General features: G+C 36.3%; 1 protein-coding gene across 2 annotated transcripts; it reads left to right on the top strand.

Moving 5' to 3' along the window:
- Positions 1-431: 431 nt before the first annotated feature.
- Positions 432-16,426, top strand: mtf1 (metal-regulatory transcription factor 1). 2 transcript variants are annotated; one of them, XM_055047297.1, is made up of 11 exons: positions 432-513; positions 3,940-4,466; positions 6,765-7,003; positions 8,067-8,198; positions 8,435-8,508; positions 8,933-9,066; positions 9,795-9,872; positions 10,661-10,763; positions 10,845-11,476; positions 12,393-12,462; positions 13,287-16,426. In XM_055047297.1, the coding sequence occupies exons 2-11, from the start codon at positions 3,999-4,001 to the stop codon at positions 13,763-13,765; spliced, it is 2,409 nt and encodes an 802-aa protein (XP_054903272.1). In that variant the 5' UTR covers positions 432-513; positions 3,940-3,998; the 3' UTR covers positions 13,766-16,426. The 2 variants fall into 2 exon arrangements, with proteins under 2 accessions (XP_054903272.1, XP_054903270.1); XM_055047295.1 differs by lacking the exon at positions 432-513 and adding an exon at positions 519-565.
- The last annotated feature ends 273 nt before the right edge of the window (positions 16,427-16,699 follow it).

The raw sequence follows: 16,699 nt of genomic DNA, 5'->3' as shown, positions 1-16,699 counted from the left end.
TAATTATTTATGGGTCAAATGAATAGTAGAAAAAAATAATGAAAAAACCCAGAAACTGTCCAGTCTTCACTGGAGCTGCTGTAATACAGACTGCTACAGGAGATGCCTACTGCCCACAGCCATCAGCATCTACATTTCACTGGAGAACATCGAGTTACATTTTATGACCTACGATTAATAAAGTATTTTTGTGTATACCAATTAAAGATGATTTGATTCAATAAAATTACACTGGATATGCAGGGTTTTGTTGCACTTGCATAAAATAACATTTTATTTTTTTGCCAAATTAATAGTGAAAGATAATTTCTGCTGGCATATCCTGTGTGGGAATGATATAACTTTATTTTGCTCTTCTGAAATTATTTTATGATCGAGTTATATATGTAGTTTCCCATAATTCATCACAAATGGCTATGATGTGTGACGTTGTTTGGCATCCCCCTGTTGGGAGGAGATAGGAAGAAAGTGCTTGCCATCCTGAGCTTAGGGACAGGGCTCACGTTTTGAAAGGTAAACGTGTATGTTGTTGTCATTTCCTTGTACCAGCTAAACTTCGCCATTGGTATGTCGTCTTGTCGTTTCAACATCATTTAACCATTTATCTGCACAGCACAGTCTGTACGAGATGTCAACTGTCGACATTAGCGATGCTAGCTAATACTTTAGCTTAGCCGTGAGCTAAAGAGTTGCTGCCTCGCACATCTATCTCTGATGTGAAATATGTAGTTGACACAGCTTGCGCAATGCTAACATACTAGCATATATTAAATGACTTTTAACTCGCGAGTTATCAAGAATATTAGAATCTTGTTTGTTTACGATTGAGTTATTAAGCGTGGAAAACGCACGAATGCGCTAAATTGGGTGATAAAACCGAGGAACGTTGTAAATAAATTGAGATATTAGGTTTGTCTTAGCTACTTATAGAGTTTGCTAACTGTCGATGTTTGGCTAACAACCTTAGTACTGACATTTAGAGAAATTAAGGAAATTGCATTGTCAAACTTTTGGACAGTTGTGGCTGCTGATGAGATTTCCAAATGATTATGTTAACATTTTAGGTCGCGTGCGAAAATAGTTGATTCTGGTTGTCATGAGAAATGGACATCGACACGAAGGTTGAAAGTAATTCCATTTTGAGGATTGTAATGAGGATAGTACACTGTAAATCATTATTCGTTGTGTCCGGTCCCTGTTTGAATTGTTACCCAACTGGCTCTAGAAAGTTCTAGACTTTGATTTGACTGTTTACGTTTCTATAAACTCAACTAAACTCACTCTAGAGATGCTGCGGGGAAAAATGCATTTGCCTCCTTACATATTTCTCCTGTTTCTCTAATGTTTAATTTCTTAAAAGAAATTGTGTTATTACACAACAATATCAAGAAAGTGCACAGAGCTTCGGGTATTACATCTAGAAACTACAGATCAGCTCCAAATTTAGGTGTTGTGATGGACTTAGACCTGAGCTTTCATTGACTCATATACAAAGTCAACCTCAGTTGGAGAAAACTTCTAGGATTAAACAACTCATGTCACAATAAGATTTTGAGAAACTCATGCATGTGTTTATCTTCAGTAAATTGTTTACAGCTATAGTGTCTTCACAGGACTGCCTGAAAAAAATCAGACAAGCTGCAGCTGATTCACAGTGCTGCTGCTAACGCTCTCACTAAAACTAGAAAAACGGAAAACATCAAAAAGATTTAGTCTTTTTGATGTGCCAGTCATTAGACTGGCTCATTGTAGCTCAGAGAAAAGATTTCATAATACTTTAGTTTGTTTATGAACCACTGAATAAAACAGAACCAAACACGAAAAAGCAGCATTCAGTTTTTATGCTTCACTAATCTGGAAAATACTTCCAGAAATCTGCACACACAAAAAATGCCGGAACTCTGGGTTTCTTTAATCAACGCTAAAAGTTCATTTGTTTAGAGTTCCATTTTTTTGCTGTTTTGTTTATACTACTAACTGAAAAGTCATTCATTAGTTGGACTGCAGCATTTTAGCTGTGACCCAACCATTATGCAGAATCCACTATGCGTGGTGATATAATTGCAATTATTGAAGGAATGAATTCTATTTTTCAGCAGAAATCTAGATAGAGAATCTTTATCCATCACATCAATGCTATAGCATTTTTTTTTTGTGATGCTGTTGAAGAACAATCCAAGTCACAGCAGCAAGTTAACTTCTGGGTGGCTCAAAAATAATAAAATTGAATAATAATGATAGTAAAAATAATATTTCGGAGAAGCCTGGAAAGAATCTTGATGAAATTTATCTAAACTGCGGTGGCAGGATATTACTTTGGCTAAACATGTTCTAAAAATTATTATTATTATTATTATTATCTTTGTCTGATTTTGACATTCGCTATATGAGCCAAAACATTGTTAGTGTGACGGAAAACTAAAGCAGAAAAATACAAGGATACAAACCTTTTTTTTTTTTTTTTTTTACCCGTGTTTCTACCACAAGCTTCTACCTCCTGCGACTTGAATTGTAATTATTTTATCGGCCCCTCTGTCTCCTCTGAAACAACTTATATTTACTGTTTCAGGTTTAAAGTATATCCAATGGTAAAGATTAAAATGGATTTTTGTTTCAAGGGACAGAGAACAGTTCAAATGTTCTCTGTCCCTGTTTTTAGTAGTGAAAATGTCATATTTAGCTGTAACAAATGTGACATTTTTCCCATTTAGAAGGGCTGTTACAATTGCTATGTGTTTTGGTTGGGTTTTAATGATTCCAGTATCATTTCAAGTTCTTTTATTGTTCTTTTGGATTTTCTTTTTCATAAAACTAACATTTTTCATATCAGTTTGGAAAATGTTGACTTTTTTATTTTTATCTTTCTTTGCCAGATTTTGATCAAATTCCCCTTTCAATAGGATTTAATTGTATTTTGTACAAATGTTGCAAAATATTTTAACAGTATTTCAGAACAAGACTACAGGAAGACTACAGGAAGGGCACAACACTAGATAGCATCCTTAAAATTCTCTTAGTGCATCGTCTTTCTCAGACAGAACATGTATTGTGGGACTTAGTTCAGTAAGATGACAACAGTGCTTTCTATGAACTTGGATGTGAAAAATGCTTCATCTGTGCAGGCTGAGACTTTACCTTGGCAGGTTGACTTGACAAGAATCATACCTGCAAATCTGGATGTGATGAATAGATTTTCTGTCAAAGAATTTTTTCAAAGATTTTCTATACCAGAATTGTCTTCCTAAAACATAAGGACCACCCTATTTTTTCTCTTTTTAAATGAGATGAACTATGTTTTATTAGATATGTTTCAGATATTGTATGTTTTAAAAAAAGACTGTCTGAAAGAATTTTAAAAGAACTCAGGTTTCTTGGTTGAGGTTAAGATGGGTAAAAAAATGCAGAACTTAACCAAGAGCTTGCATTTGTATTCCAAAGTTTTACTGGAAAGTCATAAAATTTATTTGCAATTTTTAAAAGAATCCAAATATTTTGTGAACTAACTAAGCATATGTTTATGTGACAAATTTCTTGATGTGTGCTGTATAGGTGGCACCCTCAATTAATAGATCATTTGGCTAATTTTAAATAGTTGTACTAATCTTCACGCAAATCAAACATTGTTTGATAGTCATAACAAACATCAACAGTCATCTCTGACTATGTTGTCATATGTGTTCTTGGCATCATTACATTTTCATTGAAAATTTCTAAAATAGCACACATGTAGCATTTTCTAGGCATTGGCACGCAGGTAACATACTCTGCTAATGCCACCTGCAGACTTGATGATAGTTACACACTTGGTTTTATTTAATGAAATGTCACTGTGATTAAATTGAATAGTTTTTTTAAAAATTATGTTAAGTTCTCGCCTTTCCTTAAAGTAACATATCTAATCGAGATTAAGGCCAAATGTAATTATCGCTCATTTTTCAGGCATCGCATTCAACCAGTGTACGGTCCTTCTTGCAAAGGAAGGCAAGGCGACAGGGACCATGAGTGAGAATGGCCCTCGAACAGAGGCGCCAATGTACTTCGAGGTGGAGGTGGACCAGCTGGAGCGGGAAGACGAAGAAGAGGACGACAAGATCCACTATGACAAAGACGACGACCTGATCGCTGAGCCGTCATCCTCGTCCGGGCGCGTGTACGACCGCACCACCGTGCTCATCGAGCGAGACCCCATCCGCCTTGACGAGGAAGGCGAAGAGGAGGGGCATTGTGGAGGCGATGAAGATGGAGTCACCTTTTTAACTGAAGGGGAGGGTGATGCGGACGAGGAGGAGGGATCTCTGGCCTTCATGGCCGACCCCGATGGGATGTCTCAGGGTTATGTGCATCACACGATTTCTCCTGATCAGATCCAGTTCACCATAAACCCAGGCTCCACGCCGATGCCCCGCAACATAGAGGGCGCTACGCTCACCTTGCACTCCGAGTGCCCAGAGACCAAGCAGAGAGAGGTAAGATGTTACACATATATGTTCTATAATGTAAAGGATGTATCGCTGTTGTTTCCAGACAAACCTGTGTGTGATATGTTTGCTAGGCTAAGGCCTCTCATTGATTATTGTTAAAGTAGGACATGGCTTTAGTTGTTTTTTGCTGAAGTAATGGTTTCTCTTTGTTTGCATGAGATCTGTCAGCACTTGCAGCTAATTGGTCAACTGGAAAGCCTTAAAGATTTTTCTGACAGGTTTAATTCTCTTCAAAAACAAAACAAATGCATATTGTGAACTGGGAGTGTTTCCCACTTAATTTCATTATACGTATGACATAGCAAGTGGGATGAGTATATACAAGGCTGTTTTTGTTCTCCTGGAGTTTGTAATGCAATTTCTTGAAGAAGGGTTTGAAGCAAACAGTAAGACAGAAACTAACCTGGTTGCTCATTTACTCTGTAAATCTCCCCATGGTTTTGGCACGCATCTCACAGGAAATGACTCAGAGACATAAAAACATTATATAAGCCTAATTAACAAACGACAAGCTGCATTGCTTATAGTGGGAATACTCTAACAATAGCTTAGGCAGGTGCACTGTCCTCATCCTCTCAGGTATTTATTAAGTCCGGATAAGGTCCCTGTACATTTTAGGTCTGGATTTGGTTGAAAACAAAATTAAAGAGCTCTTACTTGTAGTCTCACCTTTTAATAATCCAAGCAGGTAGAATATGAAATCTCAGTTATTTGTAGTCTTATTATGATCATGTTTTTCAGCTATCGCTTAAATGACTAATTATCGCACCTGTATTTTATGTACTGTGAAGGTAAAAAGTTTGTTAGAGAATATTTATGAACAAACAGCGTGGTGAAAGGAACACAACAGACAGATCAGGGAGTTTGAACTAAGGTTAGGTTATACAATGATGCCTGGAGTTTTGGACTACTCAGAAAACTTTTCAGTGAATCATGTGAAGATAAAAAGTGTAGCTTAAAGAGCCAAACTGTAGAAAAAAATTAAATTTAATGTAAAAAAAAAGATCAAATAAAAAAAACTTTGTAAATATGTTTTACCAATATTTACAGATTTACCCATAGCCAGATTTACAGAATAAAAGGCAATCAGGAAGTCATAAAGCTTAGTTTTAACTTGACCTTGTTCAGATTCTCTTAAATAGAAATAAACTTTATTGCTGTCCATTTATGAATTCCTTAATTAATGATCAACAGATCAGTCTTACATTGTGTTGATGTTAAGTTGACCCGAAAGGCTGAGGCTGAGCTTTTCTCATGTTGATGCTACATGTATATTTGTTTTTAGCTGCTGATGCAGATCTTTTGCTACAATGAATAAGGAATGCTGTTATTGCATTTTAGGCAACAAAATGTTTATTTTCTTATTTAAAAAACAAATTGTTTTTGTATTTTTAACGTATAAAAAAGTTTAAACGAGTCCATGAAAAATCTAGACAATGTGCTATTTTTTTTAACAGAATAATCAATTTGCAAAATAATCTTTAGTTGAAGCCTTAATATGGTAGAGTTTATGATGTGTGGTTTTGTGCACATTAGGCTTAATTGAAACAATATTATAAATCTGTTCATCTGCCTGATTATTTTACTTTATGACCTGAGAACTAACAAAGTGTGTACTTTCTTTTCGCTATAACTATGTGTTCTGGGCAAGTTGCCTTGGCATTGTGAGTTTCTCACTTGACACATTACACATTTAGTAACCTCTCTTTTCCTGCTTTTGTGGTAATTGTTCTCCAGTTACGTTTGATCTCTTTAGATAAGATTGAGAACAACAGTTAAATGAAATGATGTCAGTTTTTTGTCAGGGAGGCCATCTGAAATGTAAACGTTCTTCTCCTGGCTTTGTGTTCACAACACGGTAGTTTTGTTTTTCCGAACGGTGAATAGATTGCTATTATTCACGCAACCCGGGGGTAGTTGTATGAGACTTTTGTGCTGCACTGGACATGTTGGTGCTGTGAAGCAATATTGAATGGATCCGTTGCATAGGAGGGTTAGTCATCTTTGCTGTCCTTTCCGCTCAACCACTTTGAACACTGACATGTGGCTGAATCATTCAGCTCAAGTTCCCTCTGAAAGGTCGCACTGTCACAGATTGTCACTTTCTATATAATGGTCTGGTATTTTTTAGCTGAGTCAACAAACTGTTTACAGTTTTCTTTCTTTCTCTCGTTTTTTTTTTTTTTTGTTCACTGAAGTTTAAAAATGAGTTACAGACTCTTTCTTGGGCAATTATTTCAGTAGACTTGAATATTGTGCTTTTTTTTCTCTTTTTTGCTTCAGGTAAAACGCTATCAGTGCATGTTTGAAGGGTGCACTCGGACCTACAGCACAGCAGGAAACCTGCGGACACACCAGAAAACACACCGTGGCGAGTACACGTTTGTGTGCAATCAGCAGGGCTGCGGAAAGGCCTTTCTCACCTCTTACAGTCTCAAAATCCACGTACGTGTTCACACGAAGGAGAAACCTTTCGAGTGTGACGTGCAGGGCTGTGAAAAGGCCTTCAACACACTGTACAGGTGAGCTTCCACCCTTCTTCATGCTGCTGTTTGTTCAGGGCTGTTTTGTTTGCAACTCATTTCATTAAAGGCCAAACCAGTCATCCAGCAAGAAGAACTGCACTATGTTTTTGTATACATCCCTAATCCGGAATTATATACAATTTTTATTTCCTTTTAAATAAATTTAAAGATTTGAGAAATATATTATCCAAGATTTAATAAATGTATCATGGGTTAAATCTATTTGTAGTGTCTTGGAAAAATAGTCTCACCCCTTGAACTTTACCGCGTTTTACTTAGTAACAGTAAGAAACTTTCATTACTTTTATTGCCATTTTCTTGAATAAATGCAAAAAGTGACTGATAATTGTGAAGTGGAACATTATACTTGTTGATTTTTTTTTTTGCAAGTAAAAATTTGAAAAGAACATATTTGCACCCCTTCTACCCCCTTTACTGTGATAAGGGGGGAGAGGTCTATTTAATAAATAAATGTGTTTTAATTAATTACAAGTGAATTAAATAAATTTGCAAGTCATTACCATCAAAGTTATTAGAAAAATAGGCTTAAAATATTTCACTCTTCGTAATGACAATATAAGATGTGAGTTTCTGAAATGATTGGAAAAAATAAAGACCTATTTTTCACAGTATTCCAATAGTTGGAGCTGTACATCTTAGCCCACATCATAGCTGCCTGGTTCCTCCAGATACTGTAGCATAAATGCCTTGTTCTTGATGGCAATGTGTTGTCAGCATCTCTTATGTGTCAGAGGCTTTTACCCCAGGGAGCCATCGCAAGCAACACTCGGATGGATTCTCTCCTTAACGACATTCATTTCCTTCTGTCTTCTCCTATTGCCACCCAGATGCTGCATCACTGCAGTCAGTGGGTGTGGACTTTGCTCTGTTGCTTTTCTTGTTTTCCAAATTAAAACTATTGTAACATTTTTTTTAAATATGTGAAAATAACTTTTTGAGTAAAAAATAAAAATACTGGATAAAACTGATGTTTGCCTTGTTTATTTTCTGTAGGTCTGCCATTAAAGAGACAATAAAGCAAACTTGATTGTTTTCGCAGGCTAAAGGCTCACCAGAGACTTCACACAGGCAAGACATTCAACTGCGAATCGGAGGGATGCACAAAGTACTTTACCACACTTAGTGACCTGAGGAAGCACATTCGCACTCACACTGGGGAGAAGCCATTTCGGTGAGAATTTCCATTAAAACCACAGTTTCATTTCTTTTCTGTCTGCAACTTTGGGAACTGAGGCTTTAATAAACACCCAAAAGTAGTGGAGATAGGATGTTCGCTGGTGTTCACAAACTGTTTTTAATGAACATTTTTAATGTTTACACATGGGCAACATAGGCTTGGGTCTATTTTGGATGAATAATCAATACTTTATTTTAAGGTACTGAGTCATTTCCTGTTATTCCTTATAGGTGTGATCATGATGGATGCGGGAAAGCCTTTGCTGCAAGTCATCATCTCAAAACACACGTACGAACACACACAGGTACGTATTTTTCCAAACTTTGGACGTCTCAGGAAGCTCCAGCGACTCCATCAAGTGGAAACTGAAAGAGTAAACTGATCGTAAATGTAACAAGACAGGACAGTCCAGTGGTGGAATATATAAACCTGAACACATCATCCCCACAGTGAAACATGGTGGTGCCAACATTATATTATGAAAATTGTTTTAAATAGCAGAGACAGGAAAGTTGTTCAAGATAAGAAGATGACTGGAGCTAAATCAAGGACAATCCTGGAAAAAAAAACTGTTAGAGGTTTCACCTAAAACATTAAAAAGTCAGATGTGCAATGGAATAAATGAGAAAAAGGTTTAAATCATAAGGATTATTTTGAAAGCACTGTGCGTTCTTTACAACCTACTGAGCACATAATTACACCCTTTATTCAAACGTTTTTCTTTTTAGGCGAGAAGCCTTTCAACTGTCCCAGTGATGGCTGTGAAAAGACGTTTAGCACTCAGTACAGTCTGAAGAGTCACATCAGGGGCCACGACAAAGGACAGCCGTTCACTGTGACCCTCACACACCCACACTCTGAAGTGAGTCATTCCACAGCAGCATCTTGGAATGTGAAACACTTGTTTGCAGTTTGTTGTGCAGGACAAGTGTGAATCTAGCTGGGCTCTGTTTGCAATGATTGTGTGTGTGTTTATGAGCTGTGAATATGGAGTTAATTTATTTTCACAAGTGAAGCTTTATTATTTAATGGGATGTATTTTAGGGGTTAAATAAAACCTTTTTGAATCATTATTTTTTTTCATTAAACCACTTATAATTTGATTTATTATTTCCAGCTGGTATACCACACTTATAATAAAGTTACTTACACAATGCAGCCCCCTCAAAGTCCTCAGTCACCCAGCGCTTATTCAGATTCATATTTTTATTTTAACATCTCTCACTTTGACAGTATTTTGTCACGGTCATTAAAAAAGAATTAGAAACTGAAAGCCCTTCTGCTGGTTCCAGAAAACGGAAAGAAATGTTTGTTCATATGTTTGATAGCAGGGGGAAAATAATCTTGTTGAGACGACGGCTGATTTTGAAAAAAAAAAAGAAGTGAACAAGAAGACCCAGATTTATAAATGATGGCTCGTACTTAAAAGTCCCACTGTTATTGCAACACTATTCTAATTGAGTTTCTGTCTCAAAAACAATTTTACATCAAAAATGTATGTAAAATATTAATTTTCATATGATCATGTAAAAGAGTTTGTGGTTTAAAATAGGTTTTGTTTTTTACTGACCCATTATTCCTTAATTATAGGATGCAAATCACTCACTGTGCCTCAGTGACTTGAGTCTCATCTCTACTGACTCAGAGCTACGAGAGAACATCAATAATGTAAGTGGAACTGTTGTCTCATCTTTGTTGAATGCAGTTTGGATTAATGTGGAGGATCCATCAAGATAATCACGAATTAGTGAGTGTATTACAAAGCCAGGTAATTGGATACCTTAGATTTTCTCCTATTAATTACTGATTTATTTATTGATTGATATTATATGTACATGCAAGCGAATCTCTAACTACACTTGTTAGGGTTAGGGTAAGTTTCAGTATTTGAATTATAAACTTTTATGGGGTTTTTTTATATATATTTAGCCTATAGGTAAATAAATCTAAACATTCAGTTCAAATAACTTGAATATTACTTATCATATTCAATTCAATATTTAAAAAAATTGCTAAAGAAGCTAGCTCTTCACAGAGCTACGTGTGTTTGCTCTTGAACCAGAGACAACGTCAGCATCTTATGGTGACAAATTATTGATGCCAAGTGGTCCAAAGTCATCTGTTCAGATGAAAGTAAATTTAGTTTTATTTATATATCAAAGTCTAATGTTAAGTATTTAAATTATACTCTGTACAGAACATGGATATACCTTTGCTGAAAATTTATTTTTTATTTCAATGGAGTTCATTGGTCTTAAAATCCTCAAATTTTCTTAGAAACCAAATATGGGTTTTCATTAGCTGTAAATGATAAATATTGCAATGAGCAAGAATGAAGACTTGTGATGATTGTAAGAATCTTGATTTTTTTAATTATTTTATTTGATTACTATGAGAAAAAATCTCTTTTGATTGACCTTCTAATTTGTGGAGATGCTTCTTGATCTGTTTTACAGGCTCAAAACCTGGACCTCAACAACGTGACTCCTATAAAAATATTTGAACTCATGTTCCAGAGTCCTGAAAATAGCATAAGCCAAGATGACCCACATCCCACCAGTAAGATCTCAGAATCAAAAATGTGTGTTTAAAGTGTAACAAACATAAATGTCATGGCTGAGATTTTTTTTTCTGCCTTAGAGAATTTAGGTGAAACTTTCTGCATAGAGACCTCTACCCAACCAGGCATGACTGATGTTTCGTCAGTAATCTCGTTCTCTGTCAATCCTACCTCCTCATCATCCTGCACCAACAATGCTGCTGTCCTGGAGGCTTCTTCCCAACATATTCAAAGCTCCTCCCCTCAGGCACACACTCCTGTCCCTGTGACTGCTAGTGTCAACTCCACACAGAACCCTCCTTTCATGCAGCTCAGTGGGGCTCAGCAGATTTCAGATGTGCCTCCGGCTCCTGTCCAAGCGTCAAACCATGTCACCTCTCAACACTATGTGGCACTGCCACCTACATTCCTCCAGACAGAAAGTGCTACTCAGACTTCTCCTCTACCGCAGCCCATCTCTGGTCCAGCTCTGACCTCCGCAGCTCCAGTTTCTGCAGCCGCCACAGTGGATGGGCTTTCAGCTGCACCTCAACCTGTGCCTTTGGCCAGCAGCGCTGTCACCAACAGCGACCCCAGCCAGGTTACCACTCCTGCCACCATCACCATAGCGTCGACTCCAAACGTGCTCCAGCCCAGCCTCGTCATGTCAGACCAGAACCTCCAGTGGATCCTGAGCAGTGCTGCTAACAGCCAGCAGAACCCTGAGCAAGCAGTGAGTACTGCACACACCCATGGATAACATAACAAATGTCTTTTTTTTTTTTTGCTGAATCTTTTTTGAGAATAATGGAGCAGTCACTGAGGATTAGCTTCCACAGAGACGTTGCCTGCTCAGCATCTCTAAGTCTTATATTTAAGTAAATATTTTCAAAAAGTGGCTTTTATCATCTCCTCTAAAAGTTGTACGACAGAGTATTAGGGCCAGGATACAACTTTTTTTGTGTAATTGCTTATTATTAAAATATAGTTCTATAATAAACAGAACAAAGTGAATTTTAGCAGAAGTCTTAAACTTACAAGTAAACGTAATTTTAAAGCAGAATAAAGCTTATAGTTACTGAGATCTGACCGAATTCATGTGTTGTTTTTTTTTTTCTTTTCAAATTAGACTCAGTTGTTTGTGCAGTTGTTTCAAAGTTCTCCTACTGGTAATAATTTGATGCTGTGTGTTAAAATTTAAATAATAGACGCTCAACATGCTTCGTCATATTTTTGTGACGAAGTTCTCATAAAATTGCTGTTTTATTCTCCTAATATTACAAACTTATTCTCATATCATTTTGGCAATCTCCCATGGTCCTATTCTTGTAATATGACTACTCTCATAATTAAAAAAATACATCAATAATTCTTAGCCTGTTCCTAATAATATGACCTGAAAATAAATAAATAAATAGAAGCTTTTTAAACAAGATTGCAGCCCTGGGTGTGCTGACAGATAGAAAGATAGAAACACAAATATTGCATAATAAAAAATAAAAAAATTTCAAAAATTAAATCTTGAAAAACCAAAAATTGCATTTATCTGTAAAATCAATTTATCAGCCATACTTCCTACAGTTCTTTAGTTCAGCACAAAAATTGTCTAAATCAAAGGAGCAAACCCCTGTTTTGATGTTTGTTTACAGTCTCACCAAGGAGCTCCAAAAGTCGAAAAGGTCTTCTTTACTACAGCCATACCAGTTGGAGGAAGTGCTGGTAAGCCTTTTTATGTTTTTTTGTATATTTTTGGACATCTGCTAAAAATAACATTAAATCAAGAATGTGTTTTGTGGTCCGGTAGTGAATGTATCAATCTCATTCTAAGCAAAAACAGGGTCAGTATTGCTATGATTGTTACAAATATTGATACTTACCATTTACATATCAAACTTCTGACCTTCAGGCATTTTCTGTTTTTTCTTTTGAATTATTTGTTCAAACCTAGAACTGAATTTAGATAAAAATTTACAGATGTCCACAAAATACTTTAATAACATGTGTATATGACAGATATAAAAATGAAACACATTTGTATACATTGTTTTCTAAATAAAGTGCCAAAATTTTGACCAAAATCTTTTTATGTTAGTTGAGAAACTACAATTCAAATCTAAACATATTTCAAGAGGGAATCTGTAATTTATGTATTGATCTTATCAAGAGAATATTGAATCAGTACTCATACCAACAGGGTATTAATATTTTTAGATGAATCTACCCACCTTTATCTTTTATGCTGAATCAATTAAATATTCAGTCAACATACTGATTCTGTGGGCCACTGAGATGGTGTCACAATAGTTTTGAATGATATGTGGTTTATGTGGACCTGTTTTATATAGTTTTGCTTTGAGTTCTATAAATTGGTGACACTAAGACAGCAAATTGAAAAGGCTGATTTAGAGTTTTACTTTTTAATGGCGTTACCAAAATGAATTTTTCCATGATACTCTAAGGTACTGAGTTTGTAAGTCATTTGTTTATATTATAGGCCCTACGGTATATATTAGCAGCCTGAATTTGAGTCGTTTCTTTTTCAGGTAACTCTGTCCAGCAGATTGGCCTCAGCCTGCCTGTCATCATCATCAAACAGGAGGAGTCCTGCCAGTGCCAATGTGCCTGCAGGGACTCTGTGAAAGACAAGACCGCAAAGAGTGCCTCCTCCATCATTTCAGCCCCTTCACAGCAGCAAACTGTAGAGCCCACTCCCCAGCTGTCATCTGAGCCTCCACCACACTCAACCACTTCATCTTTGTCTTGCTGCCTCCCCAAGTCTTCCTCCAAGGTGGGTGAGCCAAGACCAGAAGCCCCCTCTTCCTCTTCCTCCTCCTCTACTGCAGCTCAGAGTTTCTCCCCAATAGTGAGCAACACTGCCGCCCACCCACCCACATCAGACGGGCTAGCCAATATGGACGTCTCAGACTTCCTGTCCATTCAGAGTCCCGAGACAGCCGCCAACATCGAAGCTCTGCTGCTTGTCGCGGATGACTTCAACATGACCACTGACAGCGGTCCTTAAGAGAATTTCCACCCTGCTTTACTTTTCCACCCACAGCTCCAATAATTCTTCAAACAGATGCCTCATCCTTCACTGTGCATATTTTGTGCATGTCCAACCCTCTGTGCAGTGCATTCTGTTCTGTATGGCACTGTGTGGCATATATACAAACCTGTAAAAACTAGGAGTATGTTTTTGATTTCTGCAGTAGTTGCAGTTAGTTTGCTCACAGAGATTTAGCAGCCTTTAGGCAAATCAATTCTGCAAGAAGCAGTTGATCCTTTGTGGAAAATATTGCCTGTATATATTAATCCTATTGATATCTACTCATGAACTGATGAAATGTTGTCAAAGCACTGATAATATAAAAAGGTTGTGTTACTGAGCAGTAAGGAAAACAAAAATATTTCTATATCTTCGTACTGTACCATAGGGCCTATCAAACGCTTCAAACTGGTATGCAACTGACCAGAATGCACTGTATATTGGAGGAATTTGCTCTTACTTTAATCATGTTTGATTTAAAGCCTAATTTAGCTCATATGAAGTTGTTTCCTTAGCATTCACATTGAAAAATGTATGTAATCAGAAAATGTGATTACTAATTGAGAAGAACTTATGATTAGTTCTGCCTGTCTTTTAAATGGCATTAAGTCTATTGGTAAGTTGCCTCTAACTTAAACTAACTTAATTTTTTGTATGTTAATTTATTTAAATGCTTGATTCTTTTACTATACAGGTAAAATTCTACTTTATTAGAGTAGGAAATTAATCTAATTTATTTCAATCAGGTGTGCTTTTAAGTTGAATTTTATTTCTTTCCTTATTTGGTTACTGACATGCTTAACGAGTTTTGCTGAAAGCAAGTTTGTGAAAAGATTAACCTCTAGTTTAATGCACAGTAAAGCAAACTGTTGTCAAGGATCTCCAAGATATGACCACACTTAGTTTGCAACTACTGTCACCATCCCATGTTTTCAGGGTTGGGACCCTCTCAGGGATGCATCAAGTCATAACTGATCCCTGTTCCCTGAGTTTGTTAGACTCGTTTCCTTTTCCCAGAAGACACACTTGCAGTAGCCCTATGTTTTGCTGCACTCTTCCCTGTTTTTTGCACACTTCCTTGTAAAAAGAATAATTTCACAGCTTGCAAGCTGAGAGGCGACACCACTACAGACTTTTTTGTATACAACTGCTGTAAAGTAGCATTTAAAAGCTGGTGTCTGGAGATTGTAGATAGAGTACATTTTAGTGTAAGCATCTTTGAAAACCTTGTAAGACTACAGGATTTGTATTTTTGTATAGAATTTTGAGCTCAGAGTTTGAACCTAATCTATCCTGCATCTTTACATTCCCCACTCCTTACCCCAATCACATTTATGTAGAGCAGTTTTGAGTTTTTGCCGTGTTTAGTTGAATTGTTCTATAACCAACTGGGCTTCTGTACAGTCACTATTTGTATAAAAAATGTAACTTATAGCCTTTTGGTAAGAATATAATTTAATAAGTATTGTTTCACATGGGACACAATGCAATGATGACAGAACCAAGGCATTATTTCCAGCAGGTTTTGATATGGAAGCTCCTTGACCTAACAGATCATTCTACAAGCATCTTTGCCTTGATCATCTCTCCATCACATTTCAAAATATTAATTTTTATCTCTTATATGGATCACTTTGGCCAAAATAGTAAAAGTTTCTTCACAATGTCTAGTTTTTGTTTTCTGGAACGGATGTTTGGAAGAATGCAATGAATTGCTCTATGATGGAACAGAAAGCTGACTTTTAATTCATGGTCATAGTTAAAATGTTAAAATCTGGTAGTTTTTGGCCATTTCACATAAATTGAGAGGCACAATAATCAGGATATGTTGTCTTGAGTCAGTAAACTCAATGCTGGGCTCATTTAAAATGTAAGTGTAGTACTGAAAAAGTTAAGCCACCCATTTTTTGTATTTTGATAAAAGCAGAACAGATTCTTATAACCATGCTAAAGGACTCGAGCAATGGTTTTTCAAAAGTTGCCTTTTCATCGTTTTCAAGCTGGTCCTAGTGCCTAATCATTTTGGTGATCAGAACTGCTTGAAAATGAAATTACAGATCCAACATGGGTGTCAAAAATGTTAAATTATAAACAGGTGTGTAAAGAAGATGTATTTAAGCTCAGAGCTCTTTGGAAGACCTTTTTAAAATTTAAATGTTTTGGCTTTGAAACAACTTTGTCCCCTAATATCAGTTCATTAAAAGGTGCCTCCTTTCACAAACTATACTTGAGTCAAGAGCTGAATAAGAATCTGCAACTTTGATTCTACCTTAAGCATGTCAAGTGTAGTTGGCACAAACCCAAAGCAACATTTTTCCCCAGCATAGTAAACAGTTCTTTAAAGTTTGAACAGAAGTCAACTATTTTAAAGCAATATACAAATGTGTGGCTTACAATTTTTAATATCGTACTGCAGTGTTCAGAATCCCACTCGCATAGTGCTTGAAATCACTCCCTGCATTTGAAAATGTCTGAAAAAAAAAATCTGACACTAAAAACTACTGCAAGAAAGCCAAGCGCCCATTCCTTTTATTTTTACATGTACTGTCAATTTACAGTGCAAAACTATGCAATTTAAGGTGGCATTTGGAATTTAAATACTGACTCAAGATTTCATTTTTCCTTCTACATGATTACAGTACATGATTACAGTACAGTTCTTAGGAAAACATTTTCTGCAGACTTGTGTATTTTGAAATGAAGAGTGTGAATATGGACTTTAGAGTGCATTTCAGGTACAGTGGCCATACATTTTGTAATTGCCTTTGATTTATTAAATTGATTTAAGAGGTCTTTAGAGAAGAATTCTGTTTTAAGAATGAGTCAAACGTACAACTTTCTCTTCGGTCCTGTGTTTGAATTTTGTCAACGCATCTTTTGACTACATAATTTGTCAGCTTTTATCCTAAA

Source organism: Poeciliopsis prolifica, unplaced genomic scaffold (assembly GCF_027474105.1).
Source record: "Poeciliopsis prolifica strain line A6 unplaced genomic scaffold, Auburn_PproV2 SCAFFOLD025, whole genome shotgun sequence".
Classification (NCBI taxonomy): Eukaryota; Metazoa; Chordata; class Actinopteri; order Cyprinodontiformes; family Poeciliidae; genus Poeciliopsis; species Poeciliopsis prolifica.
The sequence above is the reverse complement of the archived record's forward strand: the minus strand, read 5'-3'. Positions and strand labels throughout refer to the sequence as shown.

What these genes read in the sequence shown, in the direction of transcription:
- mtf1 (XM_055047297.1), top strand. Translation starts at nt 3,999, where the DNA reads ATGAGTGAGAATGGCCCTCGAACAGAGGCGCCAATGTACTTCGAGGTG. An exon ending in TCACACACCCACACTCTGAA is followed by an intron (nt 9,067 to 9,794) that starts GTGAGTCATTCC and finishes CCTTAATTATAG; the next exon opens with GATGCAAATCACTCACTGTG. An exon ending in AGATGACCCACATCCCACCA is followed by an intron (nt 10,764 to 10,844) that starts GTAAGATCTCAG and finishes TTTCTGCCTTAG; the next exon opens with AGAATTTAGGTGAAACTTTC.